At 31.1% G+C, this 23,467-nt stretch overlaps 1 protein-coding gene across 1 annotated transcript in view; it reads right to left on the bottom strand.

Annotated features, from left to right (window-relative positions):
- Nucleotides 1–23,467, bottom strand: part of LOC129229454 (focadhesin-like) — a gene marked incomplete in the record, with an annotated part of 113,314 nt that overhangs the window by 60,395 nt on the left and 29,452 nt on the right. The window contains 5 exon segments of the mRNA XM_054863771.1: nucleotides 6,990–7,299; nucleotides 9,182–9,367; nucleotides 15,710–15,854; nucleotides 18,575–18,791; nucleotides 21,899–21,957. Of these exon segments, the coding sequence (XP_054719746.1) occupies nucleotides 6,990–7,299; nucleotides 9,182–9,367; nucleotides 15,710–15,854; nucleotides 18,575–18,791; nucleotides 21,899–21,957 (917 nt within the window).

The following is a 23,467-nucleotide window of genomic DNA, read 5'->3' on the forward strand; positions in this document are numbered from 1 at the left end:
GCACCAGTAAAACATATTTTTGCCACAAATCCCATTAACATTAATAATAGCTGTCAGTGAGTTATGAGTATTTTCAATTAGCGCAAAAGATGAAAAATATATCAAATATCAACTATAAAATGAATTACATACTTACATTTTAACTCTATCCAAACATTTTATGTGCAATAACAATAAGCTTTTTACATAAAATGACACATACTGCTTGGTTGATTACGTGAAATTAAACATCAAGATTTATTAAACACTAATAATTGCGTTCCATTAATACATAATCATCAGTTTCCCTTGAGTCAATGCGTACTTAATGGTGAAAACGATAATAAAACATATTTGTTTTGTTTAAACGTGATTTATTTTTTTACATTCCTACTAATCGCATACGCACATATTTGAAAATTGAAATTTTCCTTATTAAGAACGATTGACGTTCTACTAACTATGAATATTTGAAATTTACAAATAATACAATTTTGTTCATTCTGAACAATAATATCTAATCACGTCAGAAGATGAAATTGCATCTTCTAAAGTATTAAGAAAATATGCGTACTGGACTGATTTATTTTTATTTATGAAATGAAACGTGTTTCTGAAATGGTTACATAAAATAAACCGCAAAGAATCCTTAAATGATAGAGAATGCGTAAATATTAATAATTGCATTTTTATAATCTGTGACTTTAATTTTCAACGCTTTGCGGCTTAAATTAGTCTCTGTAATACAGGGTTCCCAAAATTTCATCAAAACACATTTTTTTATGGTTAAGACCTTTTTTATTTTGTATACGTTTAACGATTGCATACATACATGTATATAATATTTGAGTTCTCAGTAGTAAGAAGTATTGACTAATTACTAAAACTTAAAACGTGCTCAAGAAGCAAAAGTACACACATTATGCACCATTATATGCAATCACATAAAATTGAACAGTATTTAATCGCGCGTATGAAAAATATTTATGTACAATAACAATAGAGTTTTTACATAAGATGACGCAAATTGCTTGGATGATTACGTGCAATAAAGGCATCAAGTCTTTTTAAATAGTACCAATTGCGTTCTTTTAATACTAAGTCATTAGCTTCCAATTCGTTATTGCTTGAGTCAGTGCGTACAGAACTATGGTTCGGACAAACGTACTCTGGCAGCATCGTAATGCTGTAATTAGGATCTGCGTAGTTTTCTCAATGCTGCCTGCTTATATCTCCTGAAAGGTTTCATTTTTATGCTGAATTTTCTTTTTCTTTTTTTTTTTCGCGTAAGTATGGAATAAAATAGTGAACACTTTGGGAAATTTGGGTCAGAACTCGAAATTTTAAGACAAAATTTGAAAATTTCGGAATTGTTGGACAATTCCTAATTAAAAAAAAAAGAAGAATGCTGAAATACTTTAAAATTAAAAAAATCTATCGAATTACTTAATTTAAAAAAAGGGGGTCTTATTTCGTTCAGAAGGGGAACAGTTGCAGTCTCTAACGAAGTTAATTAAAAACTAATTATATGAGCAAAATATCCAAAATGACGAAATTTGTACTGCCTATTTCATAACTCTTTTGAAAGAGAAGCAAGAAATTAAATAAAACAAAGAAAAAAAACAATAGCAGCTGCGCAAAGCAGATGTTGAAAATTGGTGCATTGGAAATCCTCTATAATATTAAAATCTGTTCGCGTCTGTCTGTCTGTCTGTCTGAAGATCTATCTTCTCTAGAACCACTGCGAATCGGGAATCAAACGAGATACCGATCGATTCGAAATTTTCCAAAGAAAACAATAGGACCAATCTCGTAATTGTGCGACTTTAATTAGCAGAGATATTAATTAAAACGTTAATTAACATAACGTTATTCAGGAATTTTTATTTCTTTCCTGTTGCCATTTTGCATATGAGCGAGCAAGTAAAATTCTAATAATTGTTTTAAAAGAGATTTTTTGGCTGCTGTCCAAATCTTAAAACAACGTTTCCATCTAGTATTTCATTTTAAATTAGTTTAAAATTGGTTGCCCTATTCGGAAGTAGCCTTTATTTTATCGTCTGTCCTTTTTTTATTTTTTACATTCAACGTTCTTAATTCTTTTCAGCATATGAAAGTTGCTTCTTTAGCTATGTTTATTGATTGTAGTGTAAGTTTATTATTCACCGACCTCATATTTTGGTACATTTAGGATGTGCGACTAATTATGTTTATTTTGTTGGACTTTTTCCCGTCACATGGGTGAGTTTTCGAATTGTAATAACTCTCTTTTTCCTTCCTGTTTCTATTTTTGAAATACAGTTTGTATCGTTAAAAGAACATGTCAAATTAAGATTGTTTGAATTTCTTTAAGTGAAACAGAGTTGAACAAAAATATTGTTTTTAAGGATTTTAACTAAAGCTTAATTCGAATCTGATGACTTGGTATTAAATTAATGCTAATTGGTATTTATTAAGTCTTGGTGCTTTAGTATCACGTAAGCAACCAAAAAGTATGTGTCATTTTATGTAAAAAGCTGATCGTAATTGTACATACAAATGTTTCAGATATGGTCTATCAGATTTAATTCAGTTTAAAGTGAGCACAGATTTTAATTGATAATGCATGTATTTTTATCTTTTGTGTTAATTGAAAATACGCATAACTTGCATTATTGATAACTATGATTAACTTTAAAGAGATTTTTGCCAAAAATATGCTCTACTGGTGTTTTGCAAACCTTGCATTACGCGTATTTATTTACTCCTTAGCGCTTTAGAAACTGAAGTCAGAGTAATACAAAAACATCAATTGGACATCTCTTTCGTTTTTTAAGCAGCCCGTGCAACGCCGGGCACGCAGCTAGTAATAATAATAATAATAGCAGCTGGTGGAAGGGGAGTAAAACAAATCTTTTCCTCTCAATTTGAATAGTAATGTGTCTCTGTAAAATACGTATAAATAAGTTGAAAATGATCATCTACACTAAAACAATTCCGCAACTCTACTGGTAATTTCTGTGAAACGTTTCGAGATTTCGCAGGTTTTCACCAATTTCGTGGGAAAACTAAGAATCTTTGTCAAAAGACTTCCTGAATTATTATGAGATGCAGACTTCTTGCTGCTGTGAAAAATATTTTTACCTACAAGTTTAAAGAGTAACTGAGCGTATTTATTAAGTGTATTGGCTACAGCGCACTAATGGCCCATCTAGTTTGACTAAGCTCCCAATGGAAACGAATAAACGTCTGGAATCCGCTGCTTTGCAAGAATTGCAGGCAAGCGAGCTTGGTACTTAAAATTCAGCATTAGCTGTGGTCATGATTGCAATAATGCTTCTGGAGCTTTCTTGGCAAGTCAGGAAGCTAATAATTAAGTTTTCTCTACAAACTCGAGAAACATTATTGGCTTTAACACCCGAGATATTTCTGTGTTTTTTAGAAAGATTAAAGGATCATTTCAGGAGGGCGTTGACTTTTAGAGGAAAATATTCCTGTTTTTTGCATAATATATTACTGGCAGAAATTCGCCACATCAGCTGCCTATTATTTTCCAGGAACGTTTCTGAATCGATTTTATAGCGTAGTGTAGTATTTTGGTATTTTGATATGCCATTATGGTTAGAGATTTATTTAATCGTTAACATATACAGCAAATAGAAATTCCGCCTAAGTTAATATATGTAGCAACCAACTTCTAGCAATGCTTAAAACATGATAAACTTTGTAGGTATCTGTTTCTAGACTACAAGTAACGCTTTTTTCAAATCAAAAATAGCATGTTGTACTGTTTAGGACATGCAGTAGATCAACCATTGTTGGTACGATTGTAGCAAAATTTCCTGAATTTTTGAAACGCTTTTAAAACCTATTATAAATAAAGTGGAAGCTCTCCTTTTCAGGGACTATAGTTATCAATGGGTAGAAAAATTTAGATCAACGGTAGAAAAATTTAAAAAAATTAAAATTGGCGTTTTTGAGGAAAAAAATTTTATTTTATTCTTTTTTTAAAAAACGTGCCGGAAAAAACTAAACATTGGCATTTCAAAAAGGTGCACGCCTCAAAAAAAAAAAAAAAACTTTACATGAAACATTCCGCAACAAAATATGTTGTACCGTTCTAGAAATAAGGAACTTCACAAATTTTGCCAAAAATCGCAAGTGAGAAATGATGTCGACACGCTATGTTTGATGGTCTGTATCTCGGTCCAGGATTTGGACAAAATTTTGGGGGGGACAAAACCAAAAAAAAAAAAAAAAAAAAAAAAACACGCTTATAACATTTTTTTTACCGAATTTTAACTTATGTTTAACTCAAAAAAAGAAAAAAAAAACACTCTTATAACAATTTTTTTACCGAATTTTAACTTATGTTTAACTCAAAAAAAGAAAAAAAAATCAAGAACCATCAAGGTGAACCCCCTGGTTGAATTGACATGGATTCTACCTTATACATGAATATAGTTCAACAAAGGAACTCATAATTAAGGTAGAAACATGGAAGTAGTTAAAACTAAACCACGATTACTCGATTAAAAAATAAATAAATAAATAAAAGGGTTTTTTTGGGGGGGGGGAAGGGCGGGTCAATTAAGTGGCCGGTTAGGGAAAATTACAGAAACAAAGAACTATTATTATTATCACGAGGTTTCACATATGGATCTTAAAACTTACTTCATACATTTTTATCGTCTCTAATTTAAATGTATTTCTATTAGTTTAATATTTGCATAAGTTAGTATAATTCAAAACTAATGCTCATAATGAAAGAGTTTCGCAGATTAAGTAAAGTTGTAAATATTATTCTTAAATGAATATTTCGTGCAGAGTAATATACACCTTTCCGATGGTATTGCATCTTTAATATACAGAGGAAGTCGAGGATGTTGGATCACGGGACACTTAGTATCGTTCTCAAGCATAGAATTTATAGTCGCACAAATCCAACAACGATATCCTATGGAAGTTACATTGATCAAATTTTATTATAAAACAATGCTGAGTTAATTTTTAGGTGTCTAAAACTCTTTTATTTTCCCCCGGTTTTAACATCAAGATTAGTATAGTAAATTGAACTCCTCTGCTCTTTTAGTTCAGAATTAATTACAGATGTTTTTATTTATTTATTTATTTATTTATTTATTTATTTATTTTTTGTCACAAAGAGAAAAATATGTTAGCATTTTTTCAAAACCAAGAACTCAGGTACGTTGTCCACTCTTTAAAGACTTCAAAAGAAATAGTCTGTTGATAGAAATATTGAGCTCTGACTTGTGCTGATTCTTGCAAAAATTTAGATGGTTCTTGCGTAAATGGTGATGAAGTATAAGTTTGTTACAATATTGATAATATTCATCATTGCAATTGTAACAAAAGGTTTTCTTAATGCGGACCAAAGTACCCCAATCTCGGGCTCCGTTTCCCCAAAAGCATAAAGGTATCAATTCATTTCTTATTCCGTGCAATGTTTATTTATTAAAATTTTCGATTTTCCAATTTGTTTATTTCGAACATTAACCAACATTTTGTCTATTGAAATTAACAACTGTTTAGAGAAAAAAATACTTTTACACGGAACTAATTTGAACAGATTATTATTCAGTTAAAATCATTAAAAGAGTAAACTTTCTTAGTTCTCGAACTTTTGTTTCATTTAACGAAATCTAAACAATCTTAATTTAACGTGTTTATTTAAAGAAATCTAAACAGTCATAAAATAACGTGTTTATTTAAAGAAATCTAAACAATCTTAATATAACGTGATCATTAAAAAAAAATCTAAACAGTCTTAATTTAGCGTGTTCTTTTAACTGTACAAGATGTATTTCAAAAGTATAAAAAGGAGGGATAAGAAGAGTTTAAATTCGAAAACTCACCTATTCTAGAGAAGTGACAATGTAAAATAGAAAAGTTCAACAGAATAAACATAATGAGTCGCACAAAAACGAATATATGAGCGTTGGTAATGAAAGAAAAAATAATGCAGCCGATTGGGATTCGGAATAACACACTTTCTAAAACAAACACGGCGAAAGAAATAACTTTCATATGCTGAAAAGATTAAAGAGCGTTGACTAAAAAAATAAAACGGCAGACGATAAATAAAGTTTGAGTTCGAATAGAGCAACCGGCCAACCAATTTAAAATAAAATTCTAGACGAAAAAGTTGTTTTAAGACTTGGATAACAGCCAAAAAACTGCGCTCTTAAAACGATTATTAGAATTTTTTTTTTCTAACCCATAAGTAAAATGGCAACAGGAAAGAAATAAAAATTCCCGAGAACGTGTTGTTAATTGACGTTTTAATTAATATATCCGCTAATTAAAGTCGCACAATTACGAGATTGGTCCTATTATTTTCTTTGGAAAATTTCTAATTGATCGGTATCTCGTTTGACTCTCGATTCGCAGCGGTACTCGAGAAGATAGATCTTCAGACAGACAGACAGACAGACGCGAACAGATTTTAATATTATAGAGGATAAAGAAAACACTAACTTCTGTAAACTAATATTTTTTTCTCCAAAACATACTTTGTTCGCTCACTGGCGTTGTATTAGGTGAACTTGTCCCGACATGTTTGCCGCACACGGAGCGGCAACAGGCGACCGTGGATATGACAAAGCGGCTACCGGCCAACTAATTATTTGGGAGTTATAGGCAAAATTTGCTTTGCCCGTGGTATCCACTTTAGCCGGGTTTCCCCTATATATATATATATATATATATATATATATATATATATATATATATATATATATATATATATATATATATATACATACATAAAGTTGAAGGTTCTGTTTGAAAATAATATCTATGGGGAAAAATCAGCAGAATCACATAACTAGATTTTTCATACCTATTTTTTTTTACATAACCTATCATAAACACATAAAATATATCGAATGGAAAACTCTTTTTAAACCACAATGCATAGAAAATTCTAGCAATTTAGAGCATGATAAAAGGCAGAAGACATAAAATGGCTAATAAATCATGCAATTTAATGAAGTTTTAATAAGACATACCATAGCCATGCTGATTTGGATTTGAATTTCAGTTCCTCATCTGTAAATTGCATGTGACCATGGCTAGCCTGCAACTCTAGCTCTGCCCTCCTTGCTTCTTCATAAGCAAAAAAACAGCGTTCCATGAATCCACCCCATGCATTGGGCAGAAGAATGCATCTTTGCCACTCACTGGTATCAATATTAACTTCATTTAACAGCACATTTAATACTTGCTCATACAATCTGTATTGCGTTGCAATGGATCTTTTAAGAGGAAGTCCATCTTTTCCAATTTCCAATGGTGGTTCATAGCAAAAGAGAACACCAACTAAAAAGGAACAATAATTTTTATCAAGTACAGTAGACCCCCATTTTATGCGGATTTATTTTACACGGTTTCGATTATAAGAGGATTAAGATTTGACACCTTTATTTCATTTCACGCAGATGGGGCAATGCAAATAGATAAAATTTTTCCCTCTTTCAAAATCTAAACTCCTAAAGATTTCAGATTACACGTAATAAACTGCATTTTGGAGTGCAAGTTTGGGCCACTGGAGACATTTTATGCGATTAGTTCCAGAGCTCTTTCTGGAAGTAAAGTTATTAAACTCACACAGTTCAGAACTCACTGGAAAAAAAGCTCTTAGGAGTGACAAAAGAGGGCAAAAGCAACAAGGACACCGACATCGATGACACAGAAACAAACACGTTAACATTGAAAATTTTGAGCCATTCCTTGACAACAGAAATGATTTTTCTAATTTGTTAGTGAAGGAAGATTCTATCATGGAAATGACCATAAATGCGTTAATGCTCTACAAAGAACTACAGAGAAAATTCTTGACTGCCAAAATTTTATCATAGCCAGCTCTTTTTCATAAACACTAAATTAATTTGTGTTTTCTTTATACATGCTGCGCAGAGAAATCAATATAAGTACACATTAAACTGATACAACTAGTCATCACTAGAATGAAGTATTTTTTTTTATCTAAGGAACCTAACCCCTATTTTAACACTAATATTAAGTCTTAATTTAGGCGGCATTTCTGAGGAACGTAACCCCAGTGTAAAATGAGGGTCTACTGTACTTTACAAAGAATAAAAATAAGAAATAAATAAATAAATAAAATGATGTTTTGTTGCACCATCATTTATTAATGAAAACTCCAAAAAGTACCAAGAAATCTTTAAAAAGTCTTCTAGTACTTTTCAACTATCTTCAGACATTAAAACAGCATCTCCAGTAAAATAAGCATTAGAAGACTATCTCCTAATTGAAATGATAAATTACAATGGCAACATAAAAGAAACACTGACATACGACCGTAACCCCATCTAGCGAGTAGAATTGCTTTTTGAAATATAGAGCAACGGGCAAAATTGTTATGCCCATTGAAATAATCACAAATACGGTACAAACTCGTTTATCTGGACTACTGGGACCAAAGACAATACGAAGAAACAAAAAATCAGAGAAATAAGCAAAACAAATTCTTAAATAAGCAGACATACCTTTTATTATATCAAAAAAAAAAATTCCTTTGTAACAAAATTAGAAAATTACAAAGGATTGTTTTGAACAAACTCTTTAACATTCACAGTTCAGCTGCAGTGGAGTTAGACAAACACCCCAAGTACAACATGATGTTCGTTAGAGCACTGTAATTTACTACACAATCTATATAGGAGTTGTGCATTTAATTAAAATAAAAAGCAAATGTTTGGCATATTTATAGTTCAGCTACCATAAGTTGAAATCAATATTTATAGGTACATTAAATTGAAAAAAAAATTCTTCTTGATCTGGATTAACTGGAGATACGGACAAATGAGGTTTTACAGTATAACATTATCTTAATAATGAAAAACGTGTTGGTTTTTCAAGTTATTTTTTACAAGTTATATGTTATTTTTATGAATTTTTGAAATGAAAACCTTGGTTGTTGATGCAACCAAAAGTTGAGAACTATGTGAACGGATTTCAACTATAAGTTAAATTTGGTTAAATTCTGACACTAGTTAATGTGTTCCAAGGTACACATAACAGTAAAACAAATAAATAAATAAAAAAAAAACTATCTGGATTTGAAACTGGATGTTACAATTATAAATAGAGCAAAATTATATTCTTCCCAAGCACTTATTCAAATAAAGGTTGCTCAAAAAGTTTGTATTACTTTCTGAAAAGATGTTTTGTAGCTAACCTGCAAGGTTTTTCTGAAGAGCAGGAGACTTTCGTTCATGAAACTGAGAGCAAAGAAAGGCTGGAACTTTCATCAGAACTTCATTTGTATTTTTTGGCTTCACATAATGCTTCCGTTGACTGTAAATACTTCTAGGTAAATCAGCAACTTCCTGCTTAGCAAGTGAATGCAAAAACTCAGCATATCCTGTTTAGAAAAAGGAAAAAAAACCATATTTGCATATTTATAAGTGTAAAATTTTAATATAAGTTCATAAGTCTTGAACAAAACTTGTCAATACATTGGATAATAAAGCAAATTCTGTTGTCATACAGGGCAGTGAGAAGCAAAAGGATGTAAGCGGATATTTTCAAGTTTTGAGTAAAACACGTTAAAAGTTGTGGTTCTAGGTTGACTGCTATTGAGAAGTGCTTTATATCAGAATCTACCAGGGCTACTTTACTATCTCTTGCCCCAAAACAGAGTAAAAGTTCATTTGTACTGGTTGTCTCCAAATGTTTTATTTTGGCACTTACACCCCTTTGCTTCTCACTGCCTCATTTGTGCTTATAAAGCAGCATGGGAACATAGATAAATTTACAGGAAATAAAGGTAGCTGCATTGGATATCTTTTTGCTATCTCTTGCAACAGCCCCGTCATTTCAAAGTTTTCCAGGTAGGAGGCCAAGGGTTTGTGTTCAATACATTTTATATGGGGAAAAAAATATGTATAAAAATGTAAAATTACATTGTTTCTACAATACAGGGGGGGGGGGGGTCAACTGATCTTCCTGATCGCCCAAATGCCTGTAGAAGTCGGAACTTTATTTGGACAAAATATTATGTAGATGTTGGTTGCTAATTTCAATAGAAATGGAATTTATGTGTCATTAAATTTCTAATATTTTACAGAGCTGCTGGATCACATTTAAATGGGCACAGAGCTGAACAAGACATTAGAATTACATGAGTTTTTTTTTTTTTTTTGAGAATTCTATCATTTTTTCATTTTAATTTTTAAAAAACTAGTTCATTCACTATCAGCTTTCAACTCGAAATGTATCTTGGCATGCTCTGCAGCAATTAAAAATGATGCAGCAGGTCTTGGTTTTGCCAAGTACCCTTTTGCAGGGATAGAAGTGACATTTGCCAACAAAAATATAGGAAAATATAGGAATTTTCTGAAAAAAATATAGGAATTCGATGGAAAATATAGGAATTTTCTGCAAACAATATAGGAATTTTTCGAAATAATATAGGAATATTTTGAAAAAAAAAAAAAAGGAAATACAGGAATTTCGATAACAAAGCTCGCCAGTATGACATTTTTTTTCAAAATGCAATACTACTATTCGATTAAAAACATTTAATTACACTACCTGACATAAGTGCAATACATATGCATAAATAAGTCTAAAAATACACACAAAATCAATTTTACAAACAGTAAAAGAGCGTAAAACTGTAATTTGTACTAAACATATTAAGGCATACTTTAAAAATAAAAAATAAACATAGATGAAACTTTTTGTAGATGAACACAAATCTTTCTTAAAATAGTTGTGTCACTAATCTAATTTTTAATGAAAGATTTTGCATGATCCGATACTGCGATGGGCAAGCTGTGCAGTAGAATGAAATTCGTGAAGTTCTGTTCTAATTTATGTTATCACTTGACAATGCAGTAAAAGCCAAACTTAAAATTTTATAAGTTGTTGAAACATGTGCTATGCTGAAATCAAAGTCACATGTCACAGTAATATCAGGGGTCAATCCAGGTTTCATTTTTTAAGTCCCCGTTATGCGAAAAAACAAAATATTTTTTGTGAATTTTCTTTATTTTTGTGAAAAAGAAATTATTGTGAATTTCCTTTTCTTTTCTAGAAAAAAGTGTTCAGGTAAAAATTTAAATGTATGCAAATTAAAAATTTAAATGTATACTGAGTTTTTTTTTCAGAAAAATCTCTGATATGATACTTTTTGACCATTTCCCCCCCCCCCCCCTGAAAATCCTGACTTTTCAGTACCAAATTCGATCATAGTTGAAATCCACGATTTCCCATGACTTTGAAGGACACCCAATCCAGACCTAAAAAACTTGGTGGCCACCACTGTCCCAAAGTTTTAAAGTACAAAAAGTGAGGGGGGGGGGGTAGTTTTTACTACTTTCATAAAAAAAAATTAATAAATAGAACCTTGCACTTGTTCACAAAAACATGCATTTTGGAAAATTTAAGTTAAAATAGGTTTTTAAATTACTTCAAAATAAATAAATAGTTTAGTAATCAAAACCGTTTCTTTAAGTTCATACCAAAGCCTCCAAATCAATGAGGATCGAATGCAATTGTGCAGATAAAATTTCACTTTTCTAGAAACTAATGCAGGGCTCCCAACACATTTTAGTTTTAGAAAAGGGTAAAAGAGGACCAATTTCAATCAAAAAGAGGACTAAAGAGGACCAGTTAGGATTAAAAAGAGGATCTTGAGAGGACCATTCATTTAAACACAAGGAAGCATCAAAAGGCAAATTAGCTGCCTGCTGCTAAATCCCTGAAAATAATTTGTTAATTAACCATAATACTGATTTTTAATGATACAATTCCTTTATCACCTTCTGCACAACTGATCTTTTTATCCATTGAATAATATTATTTACACAAACATTTGGATGGGAGGGGGGGGGGGGGGGGGGAGGCACTTAGCGCAGCACTTAAGGCAGCCTCCATAGAACTAAATGGGCGTAATGATACATTTTGAATTGAACCAGGGATGCTGGTAGTCTCACTGAAGGATAGATGAAGCTGTGCTTCATCTTTCTATATTTTAAAATTATTTTTGTGTTTTTCTGTATTGTAATGCTTCTTTAATAGCATTTATATCCCTTCTTCACCGATATGAATCCATCACACACCAAACAGATCTACTGTATTGAAAGTTTCCCTAAAAATGTCTGAAATTCTCAATCACAAAGAGAAGCAGATCACATGAGGCATAGTTTTGCAATTTTCATATTCAAAGTATATTTTCAAGAATCATAAAGCTTACATAAAAAAAAATAATCCATGATTGCAGGGCCATGAGTGCTTTGAACTTTTATGGGGGGGGGGGGGGACAAATTCCCCACTTTAGCAGGCATCATGCGGCCTGCCTTGTCCAGTGGTCAGAGAAGTCTGACTGCGATAGGAAGGTCCGGGTTCGAATCCCGGCTCGGACATGGACGTACTTTCTCTCTCCTGTCCTTGTCCCCTATAAAGGGGTCCTTATGGCATGTGTGTACTGTAGAAGTCGGACTTCACACCAAATTACTCTACAGTTGGAAAAGTGAAGCAGTGCACCTCAAATTGCCAGCCTACTTGGCACACGACAACAACAGCAGCAGGCATCATGACAATGAAATGATGTACAAATTCAACTTCATATAATTACATAATTCAACTTTGTTTCATATACAGACGCTACTTTAAAATGTTATGTGCTCAATTGTTTAAATTTAATACCCCTCCCCCTCCCACACAAAAAAACAGTAATAACCGAAAATAAGCTAATGATATTCAAAATTATGTTTGCAAAACTAAATAAGCTTGAATTAAACAACACAAAAAATATTAATTTTTTAGTTATTTAAGTAAAAATTTAATCGAGTTAATCTGACGTAGCATGTCAAAATAACTTCTAATTGCCATAAATATAAAAATATTTATAAGATGCAAAACGATTGAAAGCTCAGAGAAGCAAATTTTCACGAACCAAGTTCAATGTTGGCATGCTTCCCATAAAATAAATTTATTTATTTTCTACTAAATTAAACCTAAAACATGCTAATCCAAGTTGGAATATGGGAAAATAACATTCGATTGGGCAAAATATTTTAATATTTACATGATTCAAAAAGATTGAAATTTCAAACATTAAAAGCAATTTTCCGCGAAGTCCGAGTAAGTTCAATGTTACCATGGTTTCCAAAATAATTCCTACGTTAATTATTGAAATTAAATGAAAAATAAGCTAATCTAAAGTAGTATATGTCAAAATAACTTCCAATTGTCAAAAACATCTAAATGTTTACAAGATGCAAAAGGATTGAAATTATTTTCCGCGAAGTCCAAATAAGCTCAATGTTGTTATTGTTTTCAAAATATTTCCTTCGTTAATTATTGAAATTAAACGAAAAATAAGCTAAACTAAGGTAGCATATGTCAAAATAACTTCCAATTGTGGAAAACATCAAAATATTTACAAGATGCAAAAGGATTGAAATTTCCAACGCGAGAAGCATTTTTCCGCGAAATCCGATTAAGTTCAATGTTGCCATGGCTTCCAAAATAATTCCTTCGTTAATTATTGAAATTAAACGAAAAATAAGCTAATCTATAGTAGCATATGTCAAAATAACTTCCAATTGTCAAAAACATCAAAATGTTTACAAGGTGCAAAAGGATTGAAACTATTTTCCGCGAATTCCGAATAAGCTCAATGTTGTTATGGTTTTCAAAATATTTCCTTCGTTAATTATTGAAATTAAAGGAAAAATAAGCTAAACTAAGGTAGCATATGTCAAAATAACTTCCAATTGTGGAAAACATCAAAATATTTACAGGATGCAAAAGGATTGAAATTTCCAAAGCGAGAAGCATTTTTCCGCGAAATCCGAGTAAGTTCAATGTTGCCATGGCTTCCAAAATAATTCCTTCATTAATTATTGAAATTAAACGAAAAATAAGCTAATCTATAAAAACATATGTCAAAATAACTTCCAATTGTCAAAACATCAAAATGTTCACAAGATGCAAAAGGATTGAAATTTCAAACGCGAGATGCAATTTCCCGTGAAGTCCGAATAAGCTCAATGTTATTGTTATGGTTTCCAAAATATTTCCTTGGTTAACTATTGAAATTAAACGAAAAATAAGCCAATCTATAGAAACATACGTCAAAATAACTTCAAATTGCCAAAAACATCAAAATGTTCACAAGATGCAAAAGGATTGAAATTTCAAACGCGAGATGCAATTTTCTGCGAAATCCGAATAAGCTCAATGTTATTGTTATGGTTTCCAAAATATTTCCTTCGTTAATTATTAAAATCAAACGAAAAATAAGCTAAACTAAAGTAGCATATACTAAAATAACTTCTAATTGTGGAAAACATCAACATATTTACAAGATGCAAAAGGATTGAAATTTCAAAAGCGAGAAGCATTTTTCCGCGTCCGAGCCGAGTAAGTTCAATGTTGCCATGGTTTCCAAAATAATTCCGTCATTAATTATTGAAATTAAACGAAAAATAAGCTAAGCTAAGGTAAGCACATGTCAAAATCACTTTGGATTGTAAAAAGAATCAAAATATTAACAAGATGCAAAAGGATTGAAACCTCAAACACGAAAGCAATTTTTCGCGATAAATCATATCGAATATATATGTTCAGAAAATTGCACTAATGAAATTTTTTAAAAGAATTACAAGCACAATCCAAACAATAAATAAATTCAAGCAATAAAGAAACTTTTTATACTTTTTCAAGCTTTTCAAACACTAGAAAATGTGTGTGTGTGACCTCCCCCCCCCCCCAAGAACTTTTCAAGGTTTTTCATGGGCGTACGAACTTTGTTTAACACGCGCTGCGGCGGCGTGCTTGGGAGAACAGTAACTTTTAACGAAATGAAAAACTTTTAAAATCTGATATTTAAGTAAAAACAATATAAAAGCGAACTAATCAGACCATAATGTTAAAAGTCTGAAGCGGACTTTACCATAAAACACGGACTTTGGCGGGAAAAGCGAACCATTTGGGAGCCCTGCACAGTAGGAAAGATAAAATGGCGGCTGCACGTGGATCGCGGAAAAGGCGGTAGCCAAAAGTCGAGGGGAAAAGTAAAAAAAAAAAAGGAATCGGAAACTGAAAATATAGGAAAATATAGGAATTATAGGAATTATAGGAACTTTTTCAGAAATATAGGAAAATATAGGAATATAGGAACGCTGCGATGCCTGCTTTTGGAATGGTGGATGTGCCAACACTTCCTCCCGTTCCTCTGAGATGCTTTTCAAACTCGAAAGCAGAGAGTCATCGGCCTGGCTAGCAGTTTTTTCACAGTACAGTGATGCAACAATTGTTAACACACTTTTGGTGTAGTGATGCAAAATTTCCAGAAATTTTGAAGCAGTGGAAAAAAAAAATTGTTTTTTATTTTTCTGGAAAAATTGGAATACTTGAGGTCTTTAAAATTAAAATATATTAAATAGCTATATTTCGTGACAGTAAAGCAGTCAGTAGCTTTCTTTGCTCAAGACACAAAAAATTATCGAAATTTTTCAAAGCCGGAAAAAAAAAAAAAAAACTAACATTTTCTACATTTTTTTGACAACACTGAACTTAGTTTTATTGCTTGCCTCTAAAATCGAATGACATTTTCGTGGTTATGCGTATTATTGCGTGGTTATTTAGTTGACTTCTGTGGTTTTTATATCTGCAGATTTGAACGGGATTTTAAAAATGATTCAATAACAAACGACATAAAATTACATAATACGTTAAAAAATTTAACTACCTTCCAACACAGTTGTATCATCAATGCTTTTTAACAAATCAACATAACAGTATCCCGGAATATATGAAAGAACGTCTTCAGGTAACTTCCCCATTTCAAACGGAGTAGCTTTCATTGATGGTGGAAGCTTTAGGTTTACTTTGGCCTGTAAAATAAATAAATTAATTAAAGTCATTCGAAAGGATTTCTATGAACAAATGTAAGGGTAATATTATAATACCCTCATATAGCTTCATATAAAAATGTCTACCCAATTTATAAAGCTTAGAAAAAAAAAAATTCATTTCAATAGAAAAAGGTCCCTTGGAACTTTAATGTTCCAAGTGACCTTTTTCTATTGAAAGTTTGAAAGTAAATTGTTTTTGGTAATGAAAAAAAAAAAAAAAGCTCTACACTTTGACAAAAACATGGTGACACAAGAGTATTACTTCATGAACCATGATAACATTTTAAACTATTTTGAGAAAATATTAAATTTTTCATTTCTATAAATTTAAGTTGGCTCCTTGTAGTTGGAAAAACAAATATTTGGGGAAACTCACCTTGGGGTTTGGGGGACTCATTAAAATTAAAGGTGGTTTGAAATCAATTTACATAACATTTGCATTATTTTTACAATAAAAAACGAATATTTTGAGGGCCGCTCAAAAATGCTCAATAATTTTGCAAAGGGTTGGTTTTTGCCATTATGGTTCTTGCTAATTTCTGCTTCACTTTGAATTAATATTAATAAAATTTTGTGTTGTAGCCATATTATTATTCTTTTATTAGGCATTAATTTCCAAGAGACAAACTACAGAAAAATTTGTGAATCCATTTCTATTACGTTTTGAGTTGTTGATCATTAACTGTAAGAATTTAGTCTATATTTTTCATTTGGACTATACAAAATTGCATCAGAAAGTATGAGTAACAGGGTGGCGACAGATCAGGGAAATCAGGGAGATCAGGGAAAAGTCAGGGAACTTTATTAATCAGGGAAAAGTCAGGGAAATATCAGGGAATTTCGAAAAAATAGCAAAAAATCAGGGAAAATTGATTTTATGAAGAAAAAAAATTTTTTTTTTTTTAATTTGCTTTACAAAATTAAGTACTCTAATTTCCTATGCATTTTCCGCCAATTATCTGTTCAAAAAAAAAAGTAAAATTAATGAGGTGCAATTATACACTGCCGCATATTTGTGCATCTTTTTTCCCTAATGTCAAAGTATTGAATCTTACTTATTAACCACAGGATGAACTTTGTAAGATTGCTTCTGTGTCTGTTAGGTTATTTATTTTACCTCGCTTGAAATTTCCTTTCACGCTTTCAATGCTACTTAAAATAAACAACCATACAGGCAAAGAGGAAGCCATCATTAATGCCTTAGCTCCTTTGCCTTTATTCCATTGTCTCGAAGTAATTAGCTTACTGTAATCACGATTTCAAGAAGAAATCTTTGGTTTTTGAATTAATACTGATAAATGCTTAAAAGTTATTACTTCTACGCATTTTTAATTTAATTGCTAAAATCGAACTTTCATTTAAAAAAAAACCTTTTCTCTTTGCCGTTATACTATTTGTTGTTAAAGCAGATTATAAAGGTTTTCTTTTCTTCAGACTTAAATGATTCTTTATTTTATAACCAAGTTGTATTCTTCTTTTATATATTTTAAAATTAACTAATTGCTTTCTGTTTTTTTTCTTTTCTTTCATTTCAAAGTTGTTTGTTACAAAAGCTATCTAAACTTTTTTTTTCGTTACATACTGAAATCATTTGAAATAGAGTGTGTGCTTAAGTAGTGAACTGGTGTACTTAAGTAAATATCTTTATTTTTTTATTGTCAAAATGCTGTATTCCTTCATTAAAACTTATGTTCTTAGAGAAATGCTCCCTATGAATGGATGTCAAATGGTTTTATCTATTTTACATAAATATGTCAATTAGTTATATAAGAATAACTACATCACTTCTATTCTTTCACTATTCTTACAACAATTATTATACTGTTTGAAAATTTAGTTCAAAATAATTTCAATTACTTTTTAGTTCTATCATAAAACACATATGTTTTTAAGAGTGATTTTAATGGTTTCTTAAAATTCTTATGCTAAGGGGTTTCTGGAAGTAAAGTTTTTTTTTTTTTTTTAATTTTCTATAATCTTTCCATGTAAAAAAAATTATATACTGTTTTGTAGGGGTTCTTTTTCCAAAAAAATTGACTTGATATGTTTTTTTTAACCATTTTATTAAAAAAGTAGCATTTTTTAAAAATATATCTTTAGTTCAACAACTTTACACAACTTAAAACGTTTAAAATACTGCATTTTATACAAACATACATCCAATGGATTTCAAGTAGAGCAAAGAAAGGAAACCATTATCATTGGTAATGTAAATCAGGGAAATTTGGTGAACTTAATCAGGGAAATCAGGGAAAAGTCAGGGAACTTTTTTTCACAGTTCCTGTCGCCACCCTGAGTAATGACTTCTTGTTGGTCTTGTTGAGGGAAAATTTACAGAAATTTGGTCCTGCGTATTAGTCAATCTCTCAACTTTCAACCTCAATTTTTGTACTAAATTTCTCAACTTATACGTGTTATGAAGGAAAAGACATATGGTAATATCTTTTCCTCCATAAACCAATAGCCAAAAAAATAATTGTATCACTAATACATTACTAGATTAAAAAGTTAAACAAAGATAAACAGCTAAAGACAGAAATAAAAAGATATACAGTACTTAAGATATCCACTAACATCCACCTGAAACGTATAGTACAGACAATTAAATTATAATTACATGCACAACCAAACCAAAAATACTACTAATAAAAAATATAAAAGCGAAAAAGTTTCAAAATGTTAAATAAAACAAAACTTACTGCTTCAGGTAGCTGTTTTAAAACATAATTGTCATGAGGAAATTTCGATAAGGTTTTATAAGCTGCACTCAAAGTAGATGAACAGTTCATTCCAGATGATATTTGTCTCCAGATGTTAGATACAATTTCACTCATAAATTTATCATATTCAAAGGATTTAACTTTCAGTTCGGGGATCAATTCAAGCAGTTTGTACATACGGCAGCTCACCAAAGATCTAAAAGAAACAATAATAAAGATTTGATAAAAGGTGGTTTGAAACCAAATTATATTATCTTTGCATTATTTTTACAATAAAAAACAAATATTTTAGAGGATGCCCCAAGTATGTAATTTTTGTAAAGGGTTCGTTTTGCCATTATGATTCTTGTTAATTTCCTCTTTAACTGTGCTTTTTGGTTTATTTTGAATTAATATTAATACAATTTTGTGTTGCAGCAGTATTAAATACACTATTTTAATGAGCAGTAATTTCCACAAGCCCAACTATAGGGAAAATTCACTAATCCATTTCATGCACGTTTTGAATGGTCGATCATTTATTGTAATTATTTAGTTTTCCTTTCACACTTGCACCATACAGAATTACATCAGAATTCCCGAGCATTTACTTCCTTAAGTTTGCTTAAAAGGATTGGTAAAAAAATCAGGAAAATGTTCATGTTAAAAGCAATTCAAACATTCGACAATTCACTAAGGATCTAAAAGAAACAATAATAATGATTAAGCAAACTTAATTTGTTATTACTCAATAACACACCCAATAACAGTAACAATATACACCAGAGATTTTTGAGTTCCCTTCCGTTAAATATACATCACTTGATGCATTTTTAATTTTTGTCGATTAAAATTTATTTACTGCTATATTAAACTAAAAATCATAGTTGGCGACATTCAACAACTTTTATTTACAAATTCTAGCGTTTTCACACATTTCACCAATTGCTTTATACATTGACAATAGCTTTAAGCAATTTTTCTAAACTAAGTGATGAGCTTTAATTGAAAAGAACTGAGTTTTGTCTCTTTAATTGAATATAAGGATCATCTAGTTTTCTTAACAGTTTCTTTGAGTTTTGATCATTTTTAAAGATATATTAAAAAATATATGAATTTTATTTAATATTTAGCAAGAAAAATCCATTGTTTTTGTAAGATTGGGGATTATATAACCACATGACATAAGTATGCAAAGCTATCTTAAACACCAAACATGTAGCAATATTAAAAAGAAAAGTACTTCATAAAATGCACACTGGGCTGTCGAGAATGATGTCACAATTTTTGTCAACCCCCTTTCTCACTATGAGTCACACTTCACCTCACCCCTTTGTCACATGGCAAATAAAAAAGCATACAATAAAGAAGTATATGATGTCACACTTCGTGATAACCAATCCCTCCCCCTTCTTAAACTGTTACAACTTCACAAACACCAGTCTCCCTCAAAAGCGTGACATCATTTGTGAAAGTCCCTTAGAACTGGTCCAGTAATTAGTAGTTCTTATTCTTAAAAGTGCTGGTTCAGGTAGGATAGAAATTTTCTACAACGAAATATTTGTTGCAAAAGATATATATATATATATATATATATCTTTATACATAAAGGTCTACGCTCTGTCCGGATGTCCGGGGTAAACGTCAAAACCAATGGAGGGGTTTTAACCGTTTTTTCACCATAGATAGCTACAGAATCGGGGAACAACTTAGGCTATAATTTGTTCTTTAAAAACTTAGTTTAAGAAGGTTGTGATCGAAAACAGTAGATGTCATGTAATTTCCACATCAAATGATTAAAGATTAAACCCATTGTTTCGAAAATTCGTTGCCTAACAACAGCAATATTAAAAGTAATCATTATGTAAATTTTGAATCAAGGCCACTCTGGAGCAAGCATGACATTGCTTTCATAGGAATTGTATCCTCATCTTTATACATAAAGGGCTAATCTCTGTCCGGATGTCCGGGGTAAGCTTTAAAACTACTGGAGGGATTTTAACCATTTTTTCACCATAGATAGATACATTATGAGGGAGCAACTTAGGCTGTAATTTATTCCTTAAAAACTTAGTTGTAAAAAGTTATGGTGGAAAACAGTAAATTTCATATCATTTCCCCAGTAAATAATTAAAGTTGCAACTCCAATAAATTATAGGGGGCGCAGCAGCCACTGTCTAATGGCGGATGAAAAAAGGTGAAACAAACAAATGCCATAACTTATAACTTGTTTTGACGTTTAGTGAATGACAGTACTTTTTCATTGTGTTTGTGCGAAGCTTTCTTTTTTAATTCTTCTGAAATTACATTATTCCACAAACTGCTTGAAGCCGGGAATTTACCCCAAAGAAAACTGGTGGAATGGAATGTTTTACCTTTTTCTTTAGTATTGGTAATCACCGCAAGGTAGCATATTCGAGCTTTGACGTTGCGAATATAAAACCCATTGTTACAAAAATTCGTTGCCTAACAACAGCAATAATAAAAGTAATCATAATGAAATTTTTGAATCAAGGCTTCTCCGGAGTAGACATGAGTTTAAAGTCGTTTAAACATTTGGAAACTTTACTTTTTGCATCTTTAAAGAAACATAGTAGAGAGCTTTTTTTTTTCTTTTGAGTGTGTACTATTTAATTAAATGAAGCGCACGGTTTTTTCAGTGATCTTTGTTTTTGTTAGTTCATATTTTGGAAATTCTTCAAATTTTTATATGCTTAAGTTCGTGCTTTCGTTTCTAAATGAATATTCGTTCGTTCTTTATACTTACTGCTATTTTACTTTAATGGGTAAGGAAGAAGTTCGATTTTTAATCACGTCAAAGTGATATGTTTTGAGTTCTTTCAGTTAAAACAGAAAACGAAAGGAAGTAGCAATTGTTTCTTATATTTATTTCTGACCCAGGCAACGCCGGGTATTTTTGCTAGTATATATATATATATATATATATATATATATATATATATATATAGAGAGAGAGAGAGAGAGAGATAAATAGTTTACAAGATTTGAAAGTGAAACATATTCTTATTTGACTTCCTTTACTTAAGTTAGGAATGCAACACAGGAAGTTGATGCTTCCAAAGCAATCTTTTTTGTTAAAACATTTGTTTTTATCATCAATGCATTAGGGTCTGATGGCTTTAACTTTTTTTTCTGACGCTGATGTTTTACCTTTGAACAATGTATCAATATTAAATACATAACTCATATATAATGCAAATAGAGAGTACTAAATTTCCAAAGGCATAAAAGATTTATTTTTTTGATCGAAATATTTTTTCAATTATGAATGTGCTTAAAATGTTAAAAATAAGTACGTTTTACCTTTTGTCCTTATTTAATCTTGGAGATAAAGCTTTCCATGTTGATCGTAAGTCAATAATCTGCAAAAAAAAAAAAAAAAAAATGAATTTTCAATGTTTTAAATTACTAATGTTCTTAAGAATAGGCATGTTTAGCAATGGAAAAAAGAAGTTATGGAAATCTTTGGTAAGATTTGAAATCTTTCTAAATTAAAAGTAACAAATCTGGTAACCCTGACACTTCAAGCATATTAACCATCTAATCAAGGTTCCCACTAGAGGAAAAAATGTGGGTGAGAAAATCTCACCCTCTGTTGAAACTAGAGTGAGAATAAAGATTGAGAAATATTTTTTTGAAAATTTTACAATCAAATTTAATAGGAGAGACAAAATTGTGAGAAAGTACTACATCAAAATAATTGTTTTAAAAATGCACAATTTACGCAGTCTATCAGAAATCCCAAATCCCGTTATGCCAAACAACCCTTCTAACTGCCGACCAAACACTTTGCAAATCATTATGTCCTTTGAAAGGTGAGAACATGTGTTGCTACTTTTCTTCTTCTATTTTGAATGTAGGAATTGATTTCTAAAATCAATACAAAATACATGTTTGAAATATAAACTTTCTCATAATTTAGAGATTTAATGAGCGAATACTATTTTTCTTCAAAAGTTCAGGTTGAATAGATTTTTAGGAATAAAATAGTGTAACATTTATGCATTTTGGGTGAACAGTAAGCAAGATATGCTCATAATTAGAAACACGCTTAAAACCAAATGTTTTTGGGGAGTCGGGGGGGCGTAGAAGTCCAAATAGGAGGGAGACTGTGATAATACTCCTCTCCATTGGTGCTGATTGCAGACAAAAAATCAGCATGTCCCTAATTTCTTCTGACAGAAACTTTTGATTGGCTGTGGAAGAAGAAAGCTTCCTGTGCGTTTAAAAGTTGGTGCTTACCATCTTGCCGCGCGTTCTATGCATATAGTTGACTGTATAATTCTACATATGCATATATCTTTGGAAAGCTTAGAAACTGCTCTAAAAACTAAGCTGCATATATTTTTTTTTCAAATAATGACTATTAGACTTGAGAAGCCCTAGATTACATCATGAAAAATGAAGAAAAGTGAGGTAATTGCTCTAGTTACAAAAACATATTAATTGTATAAAAAAATTAAAGGCAATTTCGCATTTATCATGTTATAAAGATTAAAAAGTATGTCAAGTTTAAAACATTTCAGAATATTTAACAAAGTTATAGGCATTTGTTTAAAAAACTCCAATTTCATACTAAAGGGGGGCCAGGAGGGAAAGCTCAAGGGGGAGAGGCGGAGACTTTTGGGAAAATACTCCCCTTCTTAGGTGCTAACAACTGGCAAAAATTCAGCTTGTCTGTAATTTGTTCCAACATTAGGTCATTTTTGGCCAACATTGACTGGGCTTTAGATATAGTAGAAATGTTATCACAACCAGATTAAAAAAAAAAGAAAACACACACACGAATTTTAAAAATTATAATGTTTTACTCTTTTCCTAACAATTATTTTTAACACACCTGAAGGTATGGTCATGCATGGGGGGGGGGGG

The sequence above is a fragment of the Uloborus diversus genome, chromosome 1, assembly GCF_026930045.1.
Source record: "Uloborus diversus isolate 005 chromosome 1, Udiv.v.3.1, whole genome shotgun sequence".
NCBI classification, from domain to species: domain Eukaryota; kingdom Metazoa; phylum Arthropoda; class Arachnida; order Araneae; family Uloboridae; genus Uloborus; species Uloborus diversus.